Source organism: Chelonoidis abingdonii, chromosome 10 (assembly GCF_003597395.2).
Source record: "Chelonoidis abingdonii isolate Lonesome George chromosome 10, CheloAbing_2.0, whole genome shotgun sequence".
Taxonomy (NCBI): Eukaryota; Metazoa; Chordata; order Testudines; family Testudinidae; genus Chelonoidis; species Chelonoidis abingdonii.
The window spans coordinates 36,324,300-36,345,070 of NC_133778.1; the positions used below are offsets into that span (position 1 = coordinate 36,324,300).

Genomic DNA, 20,771 nt, shown 5'->3' on the forward strand with positions numbered 1-20,771 from the left:
AGTCCATGCAAAAGCGTATTTCCCCATCTGGTTTGGGTACCAGAACCACTGGAGATGCCCATGCACTGGTAGATGAGCGGATTATACCCATCTGTAGCATGTTCTGGATCTCCCGCTCTATAGCAGCTTGTGCGTGAGGGGACACCCGGTAGGGTGGTGTTCTAATTGGGTGAGCATTACCTGTGTCAATGGAGTGGTATGCCCGTTCAGTCAGTCCTGGAGTGGCTGAGAACAATGGTGCGAAGTTGGTGCACAGCTCCTGGATTTGTTGCCACTGCAGACGTTCCAGGGTGGTTGAGAGGTTTAACCCTTACCTTACCTATCTACTTATGACAGTGCCACAGGATCCTTTGCTGCTTTTACAGATCCAGACTAACACGGCTACCCCTCTGATAACTGTAAAGAGGATAGCTATTATAGTCTATATTCTACATATGGGCTCCAGTATTGATGGTAAGCATGTTTCCTACTCAGATTAGATTTTTTTCCCCTTATTTGCTTAGGGCAACAAAAGTTCAAGTTGAATTTTAGATCTAATAGAGTGTATTTGCAGGTCAGGGTTGACATAATAAATTTGTTCTAAGAATCAGACAAAGGAAAAAACCCTGAATTTTGAACAAAGAGTTTCCCTTTCTCTTTATCATTTCTAGGGAGCGAACATACCACTGGTGTCAGAGCTTGGCATTGACAATATCCATTTTGATGACTTTTCACTCGACGTGGATGCCATGATTACTGCAGCTCTCCGGATGTTCATGGAGCTTGGAATGGTTCAGAAATTTAAAATTGACTATGAGGTAACCATCTGCTCTATAAAGATATCTGCCACTTTGTCTTGGCAGTGCTATGCCCATTTGTACACATTTAGTGGCCCTGATACAATTTGTACTTTTCATTTCAGACATTGTGTAGGTGGCTTTTGACAGTTAGGAAGAATTATCGAATGGTTCTGTATCACAACTGGAGGCATGCTTTCAATGTGTGCCAACTAATGTTTGCAATGTTAACTGTAAGTATTCCACGAAAGGGACAGGCCTCATAAGAGTTTTTATCATCACATTGTCTTAAGCGTCTAAACATCTTTTCCAACATTTGTTTTTTCGTTATAATATTTATTTATTTTATAGCAATATATATGAAATCAGAGTATCCTAATTGTGGGAGCACAATTTTGGCAACATTTTATAGAGTATTAGCAACAGTGATATCACAGGCACATTAAAATGACTAATAATTAACAGATGACAAAATCTTGGAGTTGGGAGCTTACTAGAGATTTTGATCTTACCATGTCTTCCTTTTTTGAAATCTTTGATTTTGCATTTATTTCTGCATGTGAAAATGGAGGTCATAAAAACCTGAGAGTGTAGAATCCTATCAGTAGAGTTATTTGATGTGATGATACTTATCAGCTACTTCCCTAGCTTCAGCTAAATAGATATACGAGATATTGCCTTATACACTATTTAAAAATGGGTTTCCTTAGAGAGGATCCAAATAAATTCTGCAGCCTCTGCATATTGTTTTCTGGTATTCATCAAAGATATCCATCAAAGGGTCTAACATTCTCTCTGCATATAAAGTACTCCCAATGATGCCCATAATCTGTGTTCCTCCCCCAACCACCAAATGCCTCACCGCCGGAGCTGGGTTGGGGAGAGCTGTGCTGGCAGCTGCGGGGAGCCCGGGCCCCTCCACCTGCCTGGGGGAGAGGGGAGGTGCTGGGACATTGGGTGGGATGTTGCTCAGGCTCCCCTCCCAGGGCAGGTAGAGGGTCCGTCATGGCTTCCCACAGCTGCCAGTGCAGCTCTCCCTGACCTGGCTCCAGCAGGGAATGGGGGCGGCTCAAAGCCACAGCCTGGCCATGGTAAGAGCCAGCCAGGTAAGGGCGGGCAGCTTGGGGAGCTGCGGCGGACCCTCCACCTGCCCTGGGTGGGGTCCCGAGCAACCCCCAGGCAGCTCCACAGGTCTCCCCACCACCACCACCCAGACCAGCATGGAACCCAGCTGGGGAGCTGTGGGGAGCCGCAGTGGACTCTCCACCTGCTGCGGTGTGTGTGGGGGGGGGCCTGAGAGCTCCCCACCTAGCCAATGGCAGGTGGAGGGTCCGCAACTCCGCGCCGGCTCCCCACAGCTGCTCAAGTGGCTCTCATTGACTGGGCTCCAGCAGGGGGAGATGCCTCGAAACCTCAGCCCAGCCCCCAGAATAGAGCCCTGCAAATCCACAGATATCTGTGATTGTCCACAAAAATTACCTGCAAATCATAGATCGGATACAGATACACATTTGTATAGCCACGCAGAGCTCTAAAGAGAAGGATTATAGCTCTAGTTATTTTTCTGTATTGCTCTCCTTTTAAAGTACAGATGGCCTAAAGTCAAAATCGCAAATCCCTTCATTTCAGGAGAATATAGTTTGAATTCCTGGATCCAAACTTGCTCTTAAGATTTGTGGTTAGAACCAAAACTGGAAGGGGCTTACTTTCTGGTTGAGATTCATCTGAAACCTTGGTAAGAACAGCTGGTTGAGAGATTTCAGCCCTTGATAGTGGAAAGTGTTGAGAGCAGATGCAAGATCCCTACTGTTCAAGGCAGTAGAAACTGATCCACCATGAGATTTGCACTGTTTGAATCTAAAATTTAACAGGTTGCAGGATTTAACTCCCAAAACTGAACATGAACCCTGATTCAGCCTCAAACTCGAGTGTAAATCTAATCTGGATCCAAACACAGCCTCATTGGTTTATCTTGAGCCTTAAGAGAAGGTCCTGCAGTATAGTGTTTGTGCAAACATTTCCTCATATGTAGTGTGAAAGACGACTATGAAAAGTTGTTCATGTTTAAACCTTTTAACCCTTTAAGTGCCTTGGGGTATAAAGGGTGAATAGCTTTAAAGATTTGCCTTAGGCACATGGCACGACTCACATTATAAGCTATACTCAAAGCTAGAGAGTTGCCCTCATAACTAGTTTCATTTATCATTTTCCAAGGGTTTGCCTATCTCTAGCATACATCTATCCAAAACAAGAAGCATGTGAGATGCTACATATATCTTGGCAAAACAACCTGTGTTCACCCCATGAATATTTGCATTTGAAATTGTATATCTTCACATTTACAAACCTGTTCTGGGGCAAAGTTGTTGTTGTTTGTGGCAACAAACACAGCTCTGCAGAAAAAGTGATAAATGTCTATCTTCTGGGCAAAACTGATTTTTCCACAGTGAATGACAATTTTACTGCTTCTTTTCTTATCAAAAATGTAAAGAAACTGAATTTTTTTAAGCTTTCTCCCCACAAACTTGTGGACTTTTTTTTCCCCTAGTTCTGCTCTTTTTAAATTTGTTTTTTAACAAAGCCATCATTTAGGAAGCAATACTAAAATATTATTGAGCAGATAATACAATAACTGGGGTGCCAAAGCGACTTGCTTTATCCAACTGGATTCAGATTAATCATGGAAAAAATCAAACCCAAAGTGTCTTGGTTGGATACTTGCAAATTGGTGCACGTAAAAGCCCAGGCCACTGTTGAAAATACTGGCCTGTTTACTTTCCCAAGGTCATAACAGGAAGCCTGTGACTGACGTGGGCAGAAAGAGAACCCAAGAGTTCTGAATCACTGCCCTATGGCTCAGCCACAACAGCATCCATCCCTTTGAATCAAGGGCCATGCATAGAAGTTTCATCTATATCTTTTCTACTTGAAATTTTTTTTATGGCAAATGTGAGCTACCATAAATTGATGGTGGGCTACCATATGTTTCTTTGTATGGCTATGCCATATGCTGATTTATTCACTTTTGTGTTAATGAGATCTCTGTTGTACAATGTTAACATGCTTACATCTCCTCAAGACACTGTAGGAGGAACTTCTATAAATCAGTTGGGAGTTGACAGGCTCCCTCCATCCAAATATTTGCAGAAGAATAAGTAAAAGAACTGGATGGAACATGTCACGTACTGGAATGGCAGAATTCTAAGAGGTGAAATCTGACATGAAATACATGGTTTGTAAAAGTAGATTAGTCAGGCACCAGACAGAAATCTGCCAATCCAAGAATTAACACATCTCCATTTTGGAGAATCCTGGGCTTATTTGTGGAAATTAGCAAACAAGGGCTTTGCTGGAAACCAGGTGCATCTCAAAGATTGTGTACTTGTTTTCTAAAGGGAGAGGGATGACATGTGAGTATTACTGCTTTTCAAGACTCCTACCACCTGCCAGTCTATAAAACATTTGCGTCAATGATGTTGCTACTGGCAATATTGTCAGAGGAGGCTGCATAATCTGTCCTGTAAATGGATCAGATTGGGCCTGATCCAGTGCCCACTGAAGTCTTGCCATTGATTTCAATGAACATTGGATCAGGTCCTTAGCACTTTACATGTTCATACACGTGCTGCACAAATATGATCTAATGCATCCCCACAACACTCCTTTAAGATAAGTAAGTATTAATATCCCTGTTACACAGATGTGCAAAGTGAGGCAGAAAAATAAAGAGTCACTGATACAGCCAGAATTAGTGGGGAGAAAGGCCTAAAGAGAAAAGAGAATGGCAGTTGCTCTTAGTATTCTTATAGCTGGAGAGAAGTTGTTCAGATAAATAGAATTTAAATGGTTTCTACGGGCAAATCTACAAGGACACTTTTCTGTATCTGAAATGTTGTGGCGTTGGACACAGTGTATTAACCTTATGCTAAACTTCACAACCAAGTTGATAATATACAGGCAAGTAGTAATTTTTCAAATGTTATAAAGGTAAGAAAGGACAACAAGATGCCAGACAAGCCACTGATACATGCCTGAGAAGTAAAACCAAAGCCAGGCTAACTGCTTAATCATTTGAAATTGGACTGAATTAAATTCTGTGTATTTCTATCAGATGCTACCAGTTTGTGTGCACCTTTTCCTCAGCAAGTGCCACAAATGTCATTTATAATATAAACTGTCCTCTGGGTGGTGCTCTAATGCCAAGTTTCCAATATACTTTTTTGTGTGGGCAAAAATATTCCGTCCTACCAGGTAGCTTCTTTTCATCTAGAGATGACTAAATGGGCATGAGGAGTGGGGGTGAGGAATATAGATCTTGCTTTCTTCAAAGATTTGACATCAGGTCTATTAGGCCTAAATCTTCATTTGCTTTGAGAGTAGCTCTCAGAACCTAACTTCAGAATCCTCTCATACATTGTGTAAGATAACTATATCAGCCCAACCCATCTAAATTTTTCAAACCATTCTCGTCATAGTCAATCTGAATAATCCAAGAATAACTGTCCAAGTGATTGTAAGCAAACTGCTAAACAAGTGGTGCAATGGGATTGTGTTTACAGTGAGTTTGCACCAACTTCGATGTTGATTTCACTGAGAACAGGATTGGGTGCCTCAATTTGGCCAGAGAGGAAGGTTAGTCTTGTACATAAGGTACCAGACTGGGATCAGTTTGTGGTTCTGGCAAAGGTTCTCTGTGTAACCATAGGCAAGTCACTTAATTTCTCAGTGCCTCTGTTTCCCTGTTTCTAAAATAGGAAAAATAATTCCCTACCTCTCAAGGGTTGTGAGAGGATAAATTCATGATTATATGCTGAGGTACTATACAAGCAGATGTATAGGAGAGTATGTTGTCTTCCAAAAAACATTAAGGGTTGTCTGTGCCAATATGCCAGAAACATTGTTGATTGATGCATAAATGTTTAACTACATTAAAGAAAAAGTAATATCAGTACCTATCAGGCCCAAATCAATTTAGCTAATTTTCTATATTATAAAAGAGGGTCAAAAGGAAGATTATGTCAGACTTTGAAGATAGTGACTTTGAAATGACCTTGAAGGCTTGCTTGACTTTTAAAGATATTTATATTTTCAAAAATAAGGTCAGATTCAAAGGGACAGAGGTCAAACAATACTTTAGTGGTATGTCAATTATGATTAGTCTCTGTTATCCTGCTTCTCAAAACTAAGGGTAGTTTTCCTCTTGAAATCAGTATTCCTGCATTGAATGGTTGTCTCATTAACTTGCTCTTTAGCTGTGGTAATTTTTAGATAATTATGTTGCCTGCTGTCCATCACAGCCTTATTATATAAACCTTCATATAATTATATCTGAGCTGACCAGAAGAAATTGTATTATTTCCCCTCTACCTGAAAGCTTACATAGCGGCTTCTGGAATATTAGAATTTTACAAAACTCACTGGTAGCAGAGTGAAAAACCACATGTGCATGCACACACACACACACACACACAGCTTATGATGGTGCTTCCAGTGGTGCTGAACAAGAGAAATGCTGTTCAACACTAATGACAAAATACCACAGCACACACATTTACAACCCTGGACACTGCTCTATGTTTCTTTAAATGAAGATGTGATGCAGATTTAAAATCCATATTTGTGATGCCGGCAATCTGAATTTCAGAGACAGGCTGAACAGTTTATTATTAATTCAAAGTGGGGACAATAAGGAGGGTTTCACAGACTGCAGATTGTGCACATCATATTTCAGTGGGATTTGGGCACCTAACTCGTAGGTTCCTTTGAAAATCCAAGCCTTAATTGTTTATAGAGGTCCTACCTTTAGTCTGAAGGTGTTCCTAATTATGAACTGGTATTTGAATAAAATACATAAAAATCACATGTTAAATGTCCAAAGGTGCTTCCTGGTAAATTCTTACTTCTAGATTTCTATGGCAAAAGGTTCTTTAAGGGTATGTCTAAATGACAATTAAAAACCCAGGGCTGGCCCATGTCAGCCTACTTGCAGAGCTGGGCCTAAGGTGCTGTTTAATTGTGGTGTAGATGTTCAGGCTCAGGCTAGAGTCCAGACTCCAGGACCCAGTGGGGTAGCAGGATCCCAGAGCTCAGGCCTGAACCTGAACATCTACACTGCAGTTAAACAGTCACTTAGCCCAAGCTCCGTGAGCCACAGTCAACTGGCACAGGCCAGCCAAAGGGCCGCTAATTGTAGTGCAGTCATACCCTAAAGGTTCCTGTACTACAATCATTGTACTCCCATCTCTAACCCCTCCAAAACTACCACGGAAATCAGTGCTATTGGCAAAAATTAATCAAGAGAGCTATGGTTTTTCTGCATCACTGATATAATGTGATAATGCTAAGAATGAACTGAATAGATCTTATGGTCTATAATATCTATTTTAGAGAGTTCTCAGGTAAGGTTTACTGCAATATCGTGGTCTCTAAGTACCCAATCCTGCTGAGGTTAATGGCAAAATTCAAGCTGATTTAAATAGAAATAGGATTGAGTCCTAACTATATGGGACATAAACCCACTCCAGCCTCAAATGGATTGAACCACTTGAAATTAATAGGAGTTTTAAATAGGCAAAGAATACAGAATGGAACATTAAAGTATAAAAATGAGAGCATGCTGCAGTTTGTTAGCTTCTGGTTTAAATTTTCATCTTGGTTAACACACCATTGTACTGACTGTAAATGTTTGTTAACAGGCTTGTCATAACAATACAATTAATATGCCATCAGTCAGACATCAATGTCATAAAGACCATCTTAAATAAAGCTTTGTCTCAATGTTGTGCACGTTATAATTTCCGTTAAAAAACTTACCAAAAAAAGAAGGGTTAAAATTCTGGCTACTAAATAAGGGAAAGATTCAGCCACCTTTACAAATGCAAAAGTGTGATAGATTTCAGTGGCAGTTTTTCTTAAATAATTACTGTATATTGCATCCAAATTACTTTCAACACTGGAGAGAAGGTAGCTTTCAAATACAGTTTTAAAAAAGAAAAATTAAAACCAATAATTTCACTTCTTCTATATGTTTAATGACATATATTTTTGCTTCCTTCCTGGCTGAATCCTAGGAAAACTATAGGGCCAGTCCTGCAACTCACATGTGGAGGAGTGGACTCATAGCTAGAACACCTCCTTGTGGCCGGGCCTGACATAGCAGGCTCTTCTTCCCTACTGCCCCACTGCCTACAGTCCCACTGTGGTCTGCCTCTTCTCATGACTCAGCCCTCCGACCAAGTCACATTTGTTTACTCTGGAAGGAGGGACTAAAGAGTCCAATAAGCTAAACTCAAAAAACATACATAATTTTTTATCCCTTCCCAGGCTCTGTAAGGCTGTCCTCCCGCTCTTGTGTGGAGCATACCTCTCAGAGTTTTTCCCCTAGAGCTCTGGCTACAAATTCAGCAGTCTTTCTTGTGTCAGGGTGTTTCCTCACTTCCTTCCGCAGCGGCCAGTAAAGGAACCCAGACCCTCCCTCTCCTCTGAATTTCAGTCCAGGGACCCTGTAGCACACAGCTACAATCTGCTCCCTGAAGCCTTGTCTATGTTACCAGGGTAAGTCAACCTAAGTTACGCTACTCCAGCTACGTGAATAACGTAGATGGAGTCAACGCAGCTTAGGTTGACTTACCACAGTGTCTTCATTGTGCTGTGTCGACGGGAGAACATCTCCCATATACTTCCCTTACTCTTCTCGGGGAGCTGGAGTACTGGGGTCAACCGGAGACCATCGATTTAGCAGGTTTTCACTAAACCCGCTAAACCGACACCTGCTGCATTGCAGCAGCATCGATCTCCCCATAGTGAAGACCAGCCCTTAGACGCCTCACTGCCTCCTGGGACTTCTTTCTACCTTAGTCTTCCTTCAGGCCCTTTTTCACAGTTTCTTCCAGAGCTTACTGCACACCTACTTCTTCATGCCCTTTCTTCACTCTCTAGCAACTAGAGAGGTAGTGCAGAGTTCTGGGCCCCTCTCTCCCTGCAGCCTCTCTCTGACCTTAGCTTCCTCCCTTTATGCCAGTGGTGGGCAACCTGCCGCACACACCCCCTCAGGGTAATCCACTGGCAGGCTGCAAAACTGTGTTTACATTGACTGTCTGCAAGCATGGCCACCCACAGCTCTCAGTGGCCGCGGTTCGCCGTTCCCCGCCACTGGTAGCTGCGGGAAGCACTGCCACACTTATGCTCACCATCCAGCTCCTTCCCCATCTTAGCTTCATCTTAATCTGACCAGGCCCAGGTGCAACCAGATGCCTTAGCTTGCTATCTCCAGTTAGCCAGTGCAGGGTGCATACCTATCATACCACACTGTTATATTTTTAACTCACGAATACTCCCACTGATATCAGTGAGATACTTATGAACGTGGCTTGAGAACAGTTCATAGGATCAGGCCCTAACTTAGTAACCTTCATCTGACACACCCTTCATCAATATTTATTTGAAAAAGTAAAATGAAAGAAAAGTAAAGCAACAGATAATTAAAATCGCATCCAGTCTGCTAATAACAAAACACATAAAAGTGGGGCAAGGTGTAATGCGATTCATTTCCTCACATGAAAGAATGACCTCCATAATTCATTTTAAGCTCTGCCACGCATGAGTTATGGGTCATTCCTGTTCTGGTGAAAATAAATTCTATTACACCATCATCCACAGCTATGTATTTTTCCTCTCTACACGTAAATTTAAAAAGTGGGGGACACAGCCACTCTCTGTCTTCCTACATTATGTGCAAAGCAGACATCCTACTACCATAATACTGTTTTTAAATTAAATGTTTTTATTAAGTGAAATATCCTATTTATGTATTCCATGACAAGATTTTTGATTAAATAAAAAGTTGAATTTATTTTTGAGCTATTGCTACTGTTAGTAAATTGCTTAATCTGTAGTCCTGCATTTATGATGCAGGCTGAATCCTTGAATTCAATCAAACCCTGTGTTAAGCTGAGGACCATTTATTACGGCATCAGAATTCCATTATAAAACTCCAATTTTCAGTGGTTTATTACTCAACCATGGGCAGTTTCTTTGGACTGTAACTTGGCACATCATATTGCCAGGTCACTAGCTATTTTACTGATACTTTTTTTTGTTGTTGTTATTCTTTGTTGTAGGAGAATAATCTTAAAAAAATAAAGACAGTATTTTTCAGATGCTTCCTCTGCTCTTGTAACTATGTTATTGAAATGACATTTTAAAGGCAATTTATCTACAATTCAAGAGCCACCATTTAATAACAGTCAAGTTATTCCATCTATGGATGCTTCATTTGTAGAATCTTCTTTGGCATTTAGACCAGCCTTTTTGAAATGTAGACAGAGTCCAATCCTGTAGGGTGCAGAGCACCCACTGGAAGGTACTGGGCATCTGACATGAATGGGAGTTGAAAGCACTTAGTATCCTGAAGGATAAGGCTCTTCATGTGACATTGGCACAGCAGGCCAAGAAAGCTGATGGCTTATCATATCAGTGATACATGATTTAAGATTTACTAAAGTAGGATTTATGGTCTGTAGAGTCAATACTCTGCAAAGTAAAGTTCTCAACAGGTCTTACTGTAATGTGCTAGTGTCTAAAGATAGATATACATAAGAATGGCCCTACTGGGTCAGACCAAAGATCCATCTAGCCCAGTATCCTGTCTGCTGACAGTGGCCAGTGCCAGGTGCCCGAAAGGGAATGAACAGAACAGGTAATCATCAAGTGATCCATTCCCTGTCACTCATTCCCAGCTTGTGGTAAACAGAGGCTAGGGACACCAACCCTGTCCATCCTGGCTAATAGCCATTGATGGACCTATCCTTCATTAATTTATCTAGTTTTTTTGAACCCTGTGATAGTCTTGGCCTTCACAACATCCTCTGGCAAGGAGTTCCACAGGTTGACTGTGTAGTGTGTGAAGAAATACTTCCTTTTGTTTGTTTTAAACCTGATGCCTACTAATTTCATATGGTGACTCCTAGTTCTTGTGTTATGAGAAGGAGTAAACAACAGCACTTCCTTATCTACGTTCTCTACACCAGTCATGATTTTATAGACCTCAGTCATATCTCCCCTTAGCCGTCTCTTTTCCAAGCTGATAAGTCCCAGTCTTATCAATCTCTCCTCATACATTCCATATCCCTAATAATTTTTATTGTCCTTTTCAGAACCTTTTCTAATTCCAATACGTCTTTTTTGAGATGAGGCAACCACATCTGCACACAGTATTCAAGATGTAGGCATACCATGGATTTATATAGAGGCAACATGGTATTTTCTGTCCTATTATCTATCCCTTTCTTAATTATTCCCAGCATTTTATTCACTTTTTTGACTGCCGCTGCACATTGAGTGGATGTTTTCAGAGAACTATCCATAACTCCAAGATCTCTTTCTTGAGTGGTAACAGCTGATTTACACCCCATCATTTTATAGGTATAGCTGGGATTATGCTTTCCAGTGTGCTTTAGTTTGCATTTATCAACATTAATTCGGCACATGGATGAAGGTGTTTAGGGGCATTAGAGACCCAAATGGCACTGAAATATTGTGTGGGGGGAAACTGAACTTCTTGGGCTCCTTTGAATCCTCTCAGAGACATGGGTTGACTTCCCTTATTGTAACTGTGAAGCAGATGCTATTACATAGCCACCTTTTCCCTCTACACTATCTCTTACTGCACTTCCAGTTGGTTTTGCACCTCTCCTCACTTAGCAGCAGCAAAACCCACTCAAACACATTTTGTCACTCATGCATTCTCTTTTATGATGGGATGAGCTATACCTTCCCTGCCTCTTCTCTTTCCAGTTGATCCCAGTTCATATGCATCTTTCCTTTATGGCTCTGACACTCTGACTCCTCACACTTCTTGCAGATGTTCATCAGCCACCATTAGTTTTCCCCTCCATGGTCAGTATGTGAGTTTTTGTTATTTCACTGGTTTGAGAGGAAACCCTGCCATGCTGACTTGCTGCTCCCCTCATTACTAGCTGCCACTGACCTAGTCACAATTTGCTATTTGTGTTGTGTGATTGGTCATTTCAGTCACATGCTATTTTTTGTTTTTTTCCCAACCTACTGATTCCTTAGTGGACACAACTCTGCTTTTGGCCTTATTAGCAAACTTTTCTATTTTACATACCATATTCTCAATAAAATTATTTGCATAATGCATCTTCCCAACAAAGGTCAACTGCTGAAATCAATATCTGGTCTTCTCCAGTGCTAACCTCTTTTGAGCTGGAGAAATTCACAGTGATAATTGCTTATTTCCCTTCTCGGAGATACTCCGCTATCCATCAAACTTATTTTGCATTCTGTGGAGCTGATTGTGCAGAAGTGCTGAGCATCTGCAACTCCCATGGGCTTCAGTTAAATTTGTTGGTGCTCAGCACTACTGAAAGTCAGGCCCCATATAATGACTTCCTACCTTAGCCTATCATTTTTTGGTATCAACATTACCATATGCTTTTTCAAAATCTGCGGACCAAATTATTCCTCTTAGGGACACAGGCTCCAAGAGAATGGAATAGTACAGAATGCAGTGTGTGTGATTTGAGGTGTCTGAGGCCGTTATGCCTGCACAGGGCAGAAGCCTGCATAATATCTCCAAGAGTGCTGTGTGGGAGAAAATTCATTAGAGAGTCCTGCTGTATCTTTAGGAAAAGAATATCGTGCAGTCCTTCTAGCATAGCTCTTCAAAGCACAGTGGTCTGCCAAGGGCACACTCAACAACCCAGGCAAACCCCTTCTGGGAAATTCAGCACGATCAGCAATGCTAATACCTCCTCCCCTGTTCTCAGGCTGCTCAGGCAGACAAACTACAGCATGGCTACCTCCCTGCAGGGGAATTCTAGTGTCAGACGGGGTTTCCTGCATCATCACCTCTTCTCTTCACACCAGCATATTTGGGACAGGACCTAACTGGTGCCAATGGTGCATTATAACTCATGAATCTAAGTATTGTCCCAGACACTGAGAGTTCCAATTTCTGCCTTGGGTTGGATTTGAAGTTAAAAAAATATAAAATACAACAGCACATGTGAGCTAAGGTGGCTATGATCTGGCCTAAAGTACATTCTGTAGTTCTCATATCTACCATATCAGTTTTATTGCTGACGAATTCCAATGCGTTATTTAAGAAAAAAATCTCCTCTCAAACTCATGCAGGGTATTTCTAGTAGAATTATGCTATTCAAGGTGTTTCCACCTAAAATCATGGAACGTTGTTTCTAATCCCCTTGTTGCAGTGAACAAAACAGTCTCTGACTGCTTTAGTATTTGCATAGCTGATATTTAGGTTCTCTCTTTTAAGCCTCCTCTGATTTAGCTTGTAAGTTGTCTCCAACAATGTATAAAAAATATAGCACCTCAGGATCTAAGAAGTCTCTGTTAAGTAGACAGTAATTTTAAAACGGAAATGATTTTTTCATGGTTTTTCACGTATGGAAATTCAACTTCTCATCTTATTGTTGATGAGGATTGTTTTTATTTTCAGCTCTTTTCCCACTGCACCTTCTGGGTACTGGGGAAGAGAGTATTAAGACTGTGACAGAGATAGAAATAGAGCACTACAAGGACATTATCTATTTCACTAACCATCTAGCATAGAGCAGTGAACGTAATATGACAATAAAGCATTTATCTTGTCCTTATTTAAAGAATGATGGTTTCAAAACAAAGATGACTGTTACTCAATGGACTAACATTATCTATCCTTCCTGCTTTCTGATAGTTATTTTTTCTGTTCTTAGACGGCAGGATTTCAGGAGATTCTGACTGAAATTGAAATTTTAGCTTTGATTGTGGGATGTTTATGTCATGACCTTGACCACAGGGGAACCAATAATGCCTTCCAAGCCAAGTAAGTTTTCCAATTCTTATTACTTTAATTTGTTTCCCTTCCATATCAGAGCAAAAGGTGACAGGGGATAAAGAATGAAGCATTAATTTCAGGGCTCTTAGGCCAAGGCCAAATATTCCTGTGCTTACATGTAATGAGGGACTATCCATCTTTATAATTCCCTATTCTTTTTGGTAATTGCTGACTTGCCCTTTGTGTCATGCTCTTGATTTGGGTTGCCCCTTGTGAACTGACACCTAATATAGAAATGTGATGCAAAACACTGATGATCCCTCCAGTCAGAGTATCTGCAAAATAGAGACCTGCCGACACTGAGTATGAGAAGCATTGCAAATATCTCAATCTGTCTTTGGCTGGTATGTTGGAATCATTGTGAAACCTTTTCCAGTTATTTAATACATTTAAATAAGAGCAGGTAAAACTGAAGCCTTGTGTCCTCAAAAGGATAACATTCACTCCACCTGCATAAAGCCAAAGTTTTCAATCTTTGGCATGTGGAATGGTTGCCACCAACCTAAAACTGTGGTGTGGGGATCTGTGCAATCTGATGTGGCAGTTATTCCAGCCTAACTCTGCCACACCAGCTGTGCAGAGTACTAGGGCCACTAATTCCATATAAACACAAGTATGTGGCTTCTCTCCTGGCCTAGCTCCAGTAAGACTATGAGGCTGGCGTAGAGACCTCTGGCATGGTGCATAGGGTGTGTGAAGGCACTGCTGTGAGGCCAGCTGGTTGATGGATATGCTGTTGAGCTTGTGTGTTAAGACTTTCTATTCCGATTCTTATCTGTTAAAGTGGAGTCTTATACTTGCTGTACAGATCCCAGTGAATTTCATTCTAAAAGGAAATCTAGTTTAGGGGTCCTGGGCCTGATACTGCAACCCTTACTTACACAGTTATGCTCTACTGCCATAAGCAGTCCCCTCCTCCACGCGAGTGCTGGTAGAGGCAGTTTAGTGTAGTGGGGGAGGGAGGGAGGGTTTACTCCCTTTCTTTTTACCTGTGGTGATAAGGAGGTTCCTTTGATCAAAGGGCATCTCTCTCCTTTCCCACCCCCACCCCTGCCATCCATGTTTGGAATGGGGCAAGAAATCTCCCATTGCTACATCTCAGCTGAGCTCTGCAATGGAGTTTTCAGAGAGCTGTCTAATCCAGGACCTATACTGTTTCATTGGCTCTCTGCAATAAAGGAAACGTGACCATCTGCAGATAACCAGAATCCAAAAAAGATGGGTTTTGTGGTCCTTGGGCCGCAGCATGGTTTTGTGGCTCTGCTCTGCTGCTAGTCCTGTGGACCAAAGGAAGAGGCGGCCAACTCCACAGCTATTTGAAAGCCAGAGAGCTGTTGTGCTAATTTATTCCCCCTCGACACATTTTTGTGCAAAAAAAGAGCACGTGTGCCACAGTGTGTAGTGTACATTGGCTGTTTTGTTTCTTAGGGCAAACTGCGTCATTACACTCCACCCATGTTGATGTTTCTGATGCACCCAGTTAGCATTTCCTTAAGCTGCTGTTTCCTCAGCTGCTGCTCACTCTCAATGAAACAATGACAGTGTCTGGCTTGTCACTTGCCAAGGCAAGAAAAATCAATTGCAGCGCTCAAGAGACAGGACTGCTGGTGCAAAGGTTACAAAGTATCACCAGCTGCTTTATGCTGTTGGAGTCTTGATGAGAAGCAGAAAAAAGGGAAACCTGTGTAAGACAAATGGGAAAACTTTGCTGATTGATGTTCATGTTCCTAATTCACAAAGATAAGACTTGTGTAGGATTTAAATCCCTATAGACTCAGACTCTGATTAATCTAACTGTTTCTCTATTGGAATGTTTATTGGAATGTAATATTTCCCTTGGGAAGTTTGAAATAGAGGATTTCAGCACTTGAATGCTGTCACTTCCAGTACAACTGACAACTGAGTACAAAGAAGATACTGTCTTTTTCTAATACCATAAAGAAATTATTGAAGACATTTAAGAGAAGACATGACACACAGATAAAATATCCCTGAAAACAGAAATTGTACCTCTCATAACAGCAGCTGTGATTTATTCTTCCAAGCTTACTTATAAAGTTGAGCATCATATTCTCCTGTTTTATCTTAGTGCCGAGTACCAGTGTTTTGTGTGATGAAAGATCAAGAGGTATATGATGAGAGCAACATCACAGTTATCTGAAGTTGCTCTGTTAGTACACCTCACCACTGTTTTCTCTAGGGATGATGTTTCTCACTTTTCCCCCTCTCTATTACAGCTGCCCCTGATAATTAAATATCAGTATGGTACAGCTTTGTAGTATATGCTCTTAGGAGATGCCTGCTATTCGTTTCTAGCATAATCTCTTATACTCATTTCTTTGGAAAGAAAACCCACCTTGTCGTTTTAGGCTGGGTCCCAGAAGTGAAATACTGGTGAACATAAATCTGCTCTGACAGTCCAATCCCACTCCCCTCCACCTTCCAAGAATTCTCAGTTTCATAATTACATTTTATAGTTTTTCTTCCTTTAAAGTTTCAGCTTAGAACTTTGAAACTGTATGCAAAATATGTAGCAACTAGCTTTTACAAAAAATTACCACGATTAGAAATATATTCTAAGAATGTTAGATTTTTATGGTTTCAACGTCTGTTTTTGCTTCCTCTTTCTCCTTAGTATTTTTAAAATCACTCTGATGTTGCCTACTGCAGGGACAGCATTTTAACTACTCTTGAGGCTCTTTTACAGCAGAGTTTTGCAAATGCCTGCTATATACCATTGTTGTTATATGTACTAGGGACTGGCTTGGTACAAAGGTAGAGGAAAAGGCAATCCCTGCCCCACTACATATATTACATGTCTGTATGTGTGTGTATATATAATAAAATACACGCCTGCAGTATGTGGAACATATACAAAATGTCACCTAATTTGGAATGAAACTAGTCTTACTCTTGTTATTACAGACAGTGATAAAGCACCATCACTTAGCTTTTCAAAAGCACCTCACCCAAAATATCTATATTACTCAGGAGGAATCCTTAGCTGGTCAAAGCAGACTTAACAGGGTCCAGAACCTGCAGGTCTATAATATTAATTGGGTCTAGCCATAGGTTAGTACAGGAATTGGCAACCTTTGGCACATCCCTCAGCCCACGCCACTTCCCGCAGCCCCCGTTGACCTGGAACAGCAAGCCGTGGCCAGTTGGAGCTGCGATTGGCTGAACCTGCGGATGCTGCAGGTAAACAAACCGTCCAGGCCCACCAGTGGATTTTCCTGATGGGCTGTGCACCAAAGGTTGCCGATCCCTGGATTAGTACATTGAGCTACTTCCATCTCTGCATTTCCGTACACCATATTGGAGAGTGTTTGGGCGAAGACATCACTTAAAATGTGTCTGGTAAGAGGCCAGTTGCTCATTGCTAATGTCCCTTGTTTTGTTTCAGGAGTGGATCAGCTTTGGCTCAACTTTATGGAACTTCTGCAACTTTGGAGCACCATCATTTTAATCATGCTGTCATGATTCTTCAAAGTGAGGTACCAGACTAGCTGGATTATTACTTTTGCTGTAGAGTGGTGGGCTGTTTCACCTCCAGTGAAACACACCCCATGCCCAAACTCCTTTAATGGCCCTTTCCTCCAGGCAGCGTTTATTGACTACCACAAAGCTCTCACACAACACAACATAAAAAACAATTTAACTACAGCTGCTGACTATTTCCCCCTGAGACTCTCCCTGCCTCATTCAGCCAGGGGAAAAGGACACACTCTTCCCTTGTATCCCCCGTGGATCATTCATCTTCCATATGTATATCCTTCTCAGCCATTTGATAGCCAAGGAACTCTTAATCCTTTCCCAGCTAATGTGTTTACCTTGTCACACTCACCTTCTATTGTAAAAATAAAACATTTAAAGCATTAAACCTTCCTTCCTTTTATGGGCAACCACAATATGTACAGTATGCTTGGAGTGCTTAGTTTTGTATTTTCAATAACTGCTGTTGGGTTTATTACATGTACTGTAGTAACACCCTATGCGTGCTGGGAGCTTCCACATGTATGGGAAAGAATAGTCCCTGCCCTGAAGAGCTTACTTTTTAATTGTACACCACAGTGTGACAAACTAGTTGTGTAACAATAAGTGGGGGAAATAGGTAGACACTGATTACAAAAATAAATCATATAGATATTAAATTTGGGCATTTGACTTTTTACAGAATATCTTCATCAAAAGAAAAATGCCAGCCATAGCTTCAAAATGGGGGACAGTATCTTGGAAAGCAGTGATGCTGAAAATGATTTAGGGGTTAATAATAGCCAAACATGAGCTCCCAGAGCAATGCTGGAGCAACAAGGCTAATCCAACCCAAGGATGTATAAACAAGGGAGGAGTGAATAGGAATGGGAAGGTTTTTTTTACCTCTATGCATGGCATTGGTGAGACCAATACCAGAATACTGGTTACAGTTCTGATATCTACATTTTTAAAATGATGTTGAAAAAAATGGAGAGAGTACAGAGAAGAGCCACAAAAATGAATTGAGGGCTGGAACAAAAAAGACATGCCGAGAGATTTAGGGCTTATCTACACGTAAAATGCTGCAGCTGGGCCACTGTAGCACTTCAGCCAACGGGAGGGCTTCTCCCTGAGAGGCAGTAGCTATGCTGACAGTGGAAGCCCTCCTTTCGACATAGCACTGTCTAAATGGGGAGATAGGTCAGCATAACTGACCAGCCCTGAGCAACATTATACCAAAATAAAGTTACTAGAATAGAACAAGCCTAAGAGTTCAATCTGTTTAGTTTATCAAAAATGAGTTTGGGGGAGACCTGATAAGTGCCTTGACAGGGAAAAATACCAGGTACTAATGGGCTCTTTCACCTAGTGGAGAAAGGCATAACAAGAACCAATGGCTGGAAGCTGAAGCCAGACAAAAATCAAATTAGAAACAAGCCACAATTTTTTATTTTATTTTTCTTTTTACAAGGATGATGATTAATCATTGGAACATACTACTGAGGGAAGTGGTGGATTCTCCATCTCTCGATATTTTCAGATCAAGATCTGGAAAATGTGTTTTAGTGGAACAAAAGTTATGGGCTTGTGTTATACAGGAAGTCAGATGAAATGATTTAATGGTCCCTGCTGGCCTCAAAAAAATCCCTACAAATCTAAGAAAAACTTCTTCCCTTGCTGGACAAAGTTTTCCCTTACCCAATTTACTCCTTCTCTTTCATCATCCAAACATCATCTGGCAACTCCATCTAGTTCACCCTGCTATGATTTTAAGCCCTACATTCTGTGTGTTGTTACTTGTCTGGATAAAAAATGCACAGATGGAACCAAACACTCTCCAACTGGGAATAGAGACAAATCCAGATCCTCTGCTTTTGCAAGCAGATATAACTCCATTGAGGTCAATGGAGCTATGCAAATTTGCACCAAGTATCTGGACCTCTCACTTTAGTGGGCTGAAATTAGATTACACCCTGTATATTGGTGTTTAATATTCTAGTCTATCTGTGTTTTCTAGGGGGGAAATGTCATTGCATATTGTATTATTTCTTTAGATTTCTATCAGCATGAACAAAAAAAGGTGCCTATATTTGGCCTAGGCACCTTTGACACATGTGCTCATGGGTTTTGTGCTGTGTTGATGTTGCCTTATACATTATGAAATAGTTCAGCAAGCAATAAAGCCTTGAATATAGTGGTATAGCCCTTTGTTAGCTGTTTATTATATAATATTTCAGATCTAATTGTAAGTAATTCTATGCTGTGACTATCTGCTGTTTTTTGAACACATCCAGGTTTGAGCTTTTCTTTGTACCCCATACCTAAGTTGCAGTCTATAACTAAATGTGGTCTAGAATTCCCCCCCCCACCTTCCCAACACATAGGTGAAAGGAAACCTTTTACAAACTTGAGATCACTAGAGGAAGAAAAGATGCCCCTTATCTATGGAAAGCTCTTGTTTTCTTTATAGTGTTCTAATCTTCTTCCTAAGCACTAGATGGCAGTGCACATTGTAGATGAAAATTATACTGCAGTCAACTATCAAAATTAGATTCAGTTACCAAAAACATTATATCAAGGGTTAGGAAGCAATACCAAAGTGTGATGTAAATATGTGAATGTAATCATATGACTTTACAAAGTCCAGTATTAGATTAAAGTTCAATTGCAAATTTCATTCAGTTTGTATTCTCTGGATAAATGATAGGCTCTGTGTTCTCCCTTATTTGACATGTCTCTAACTATAAACTGTTAGTATTATGTTCCATTCCCAAAGCAGCAACATTAAATAATAATAAATACATGCATCCGACGAAGTGAGTATTCACCCGCGAAAGCTCATTCTCCAAAACATCTGTTCGTCTATAAGGAGCCACAGGACTCTTTGCTGATTAAATAATTTATTCTCTTTCATTCTGGCTGTAAAACATTTTCCAGAATCATAAGCCTTCACCGTCCTTTAAAAATGCCTTCTTACAGGGCCCACAAGGTCTAGGGCTCTACAAACTTAGCTTCTCCTCGGTCTGAGTTACTAAAGCCGGTACGTACATGAGATAGTGCAAAATAGTCGGGGTGAGTGGAGAGCCTGTATTTTGAATGAAAAACTGATTGAGTGTCTTTGACTGCTCTAACACCAGCTTGCATGCCTTTGAGCAGCAACATAGATAAATCTGTTGGCAGCACAACTGAAAAGCCACAAAGCACAGCTCCAAAAACATTTGCTAAAAGGGAAAGATTGAGATGTATCCATAGTTTTTCCTCCATAAACTGGGTCTGTGCAGAGTCAGACCAAAGAATAAATCTTTTTGCAAGAGGCTGTAATATTAGCACAGTTAAGAAACACAGCCCAGCTTCTTGAATACAGTGACCAGCACTTCCTGTCCTAATGTAATCTCAGTAGCATTAACTTTATGGTTTTACCATGATTCGGAAAAAACTTCTGTGTAGCAAAATGGGGCAGATTACAGGGTTAGAAATCTTTTAAAAATCTAGAATGACTGTTAGTCCTTTACCTTCTCTCTCTCTTTCATTACAGGGTCACAACATCTTTGCTAACTTGTCCTCCAAGGAGTACAGTGACCTTATGCAGCTTCTGAAGCAGTCAATATTGGCAACAGATCTCACTCTGTATTTTGAGTAGGTATTGGCATTGTTTG

General features: G+C 40.9%; 1 protein-coding gene across 2 annotated transcripts in view; it reads left to right on the forward strand.

The window, feature by feature from the left end:
• PDE11A (phosphodiesterase 11A) overlaps positions 1-20,771 on the forward strand; it is a 227,533-nt gene that overhangs the window by 170,407 nt on the left and 36,355 nt on the right. For both annotated transcript variants that reach the window (XM_075070082.1, XM_075070083.1), the window contains exons 11-15: positions 651-797; positions 902-1,009; positions 13,517-13,626; positions 17,045-17,135; positions 20,651-20,751. In XM_075070082.1, the coding sequence (XP_074926183.1) occupies positions 651-797; positions 902-1,009; positions 13,517-13,626; positions 17,045-17,135; positions 20,651-20,751 (557 nt within the window). The remainder of the gene's footprint in view (positions 1-650; positions 798-901; positions 1,010-13,516; positions 13,627-17,044; positions 17,136-20,650; positions 20,752-20,771) is intronic.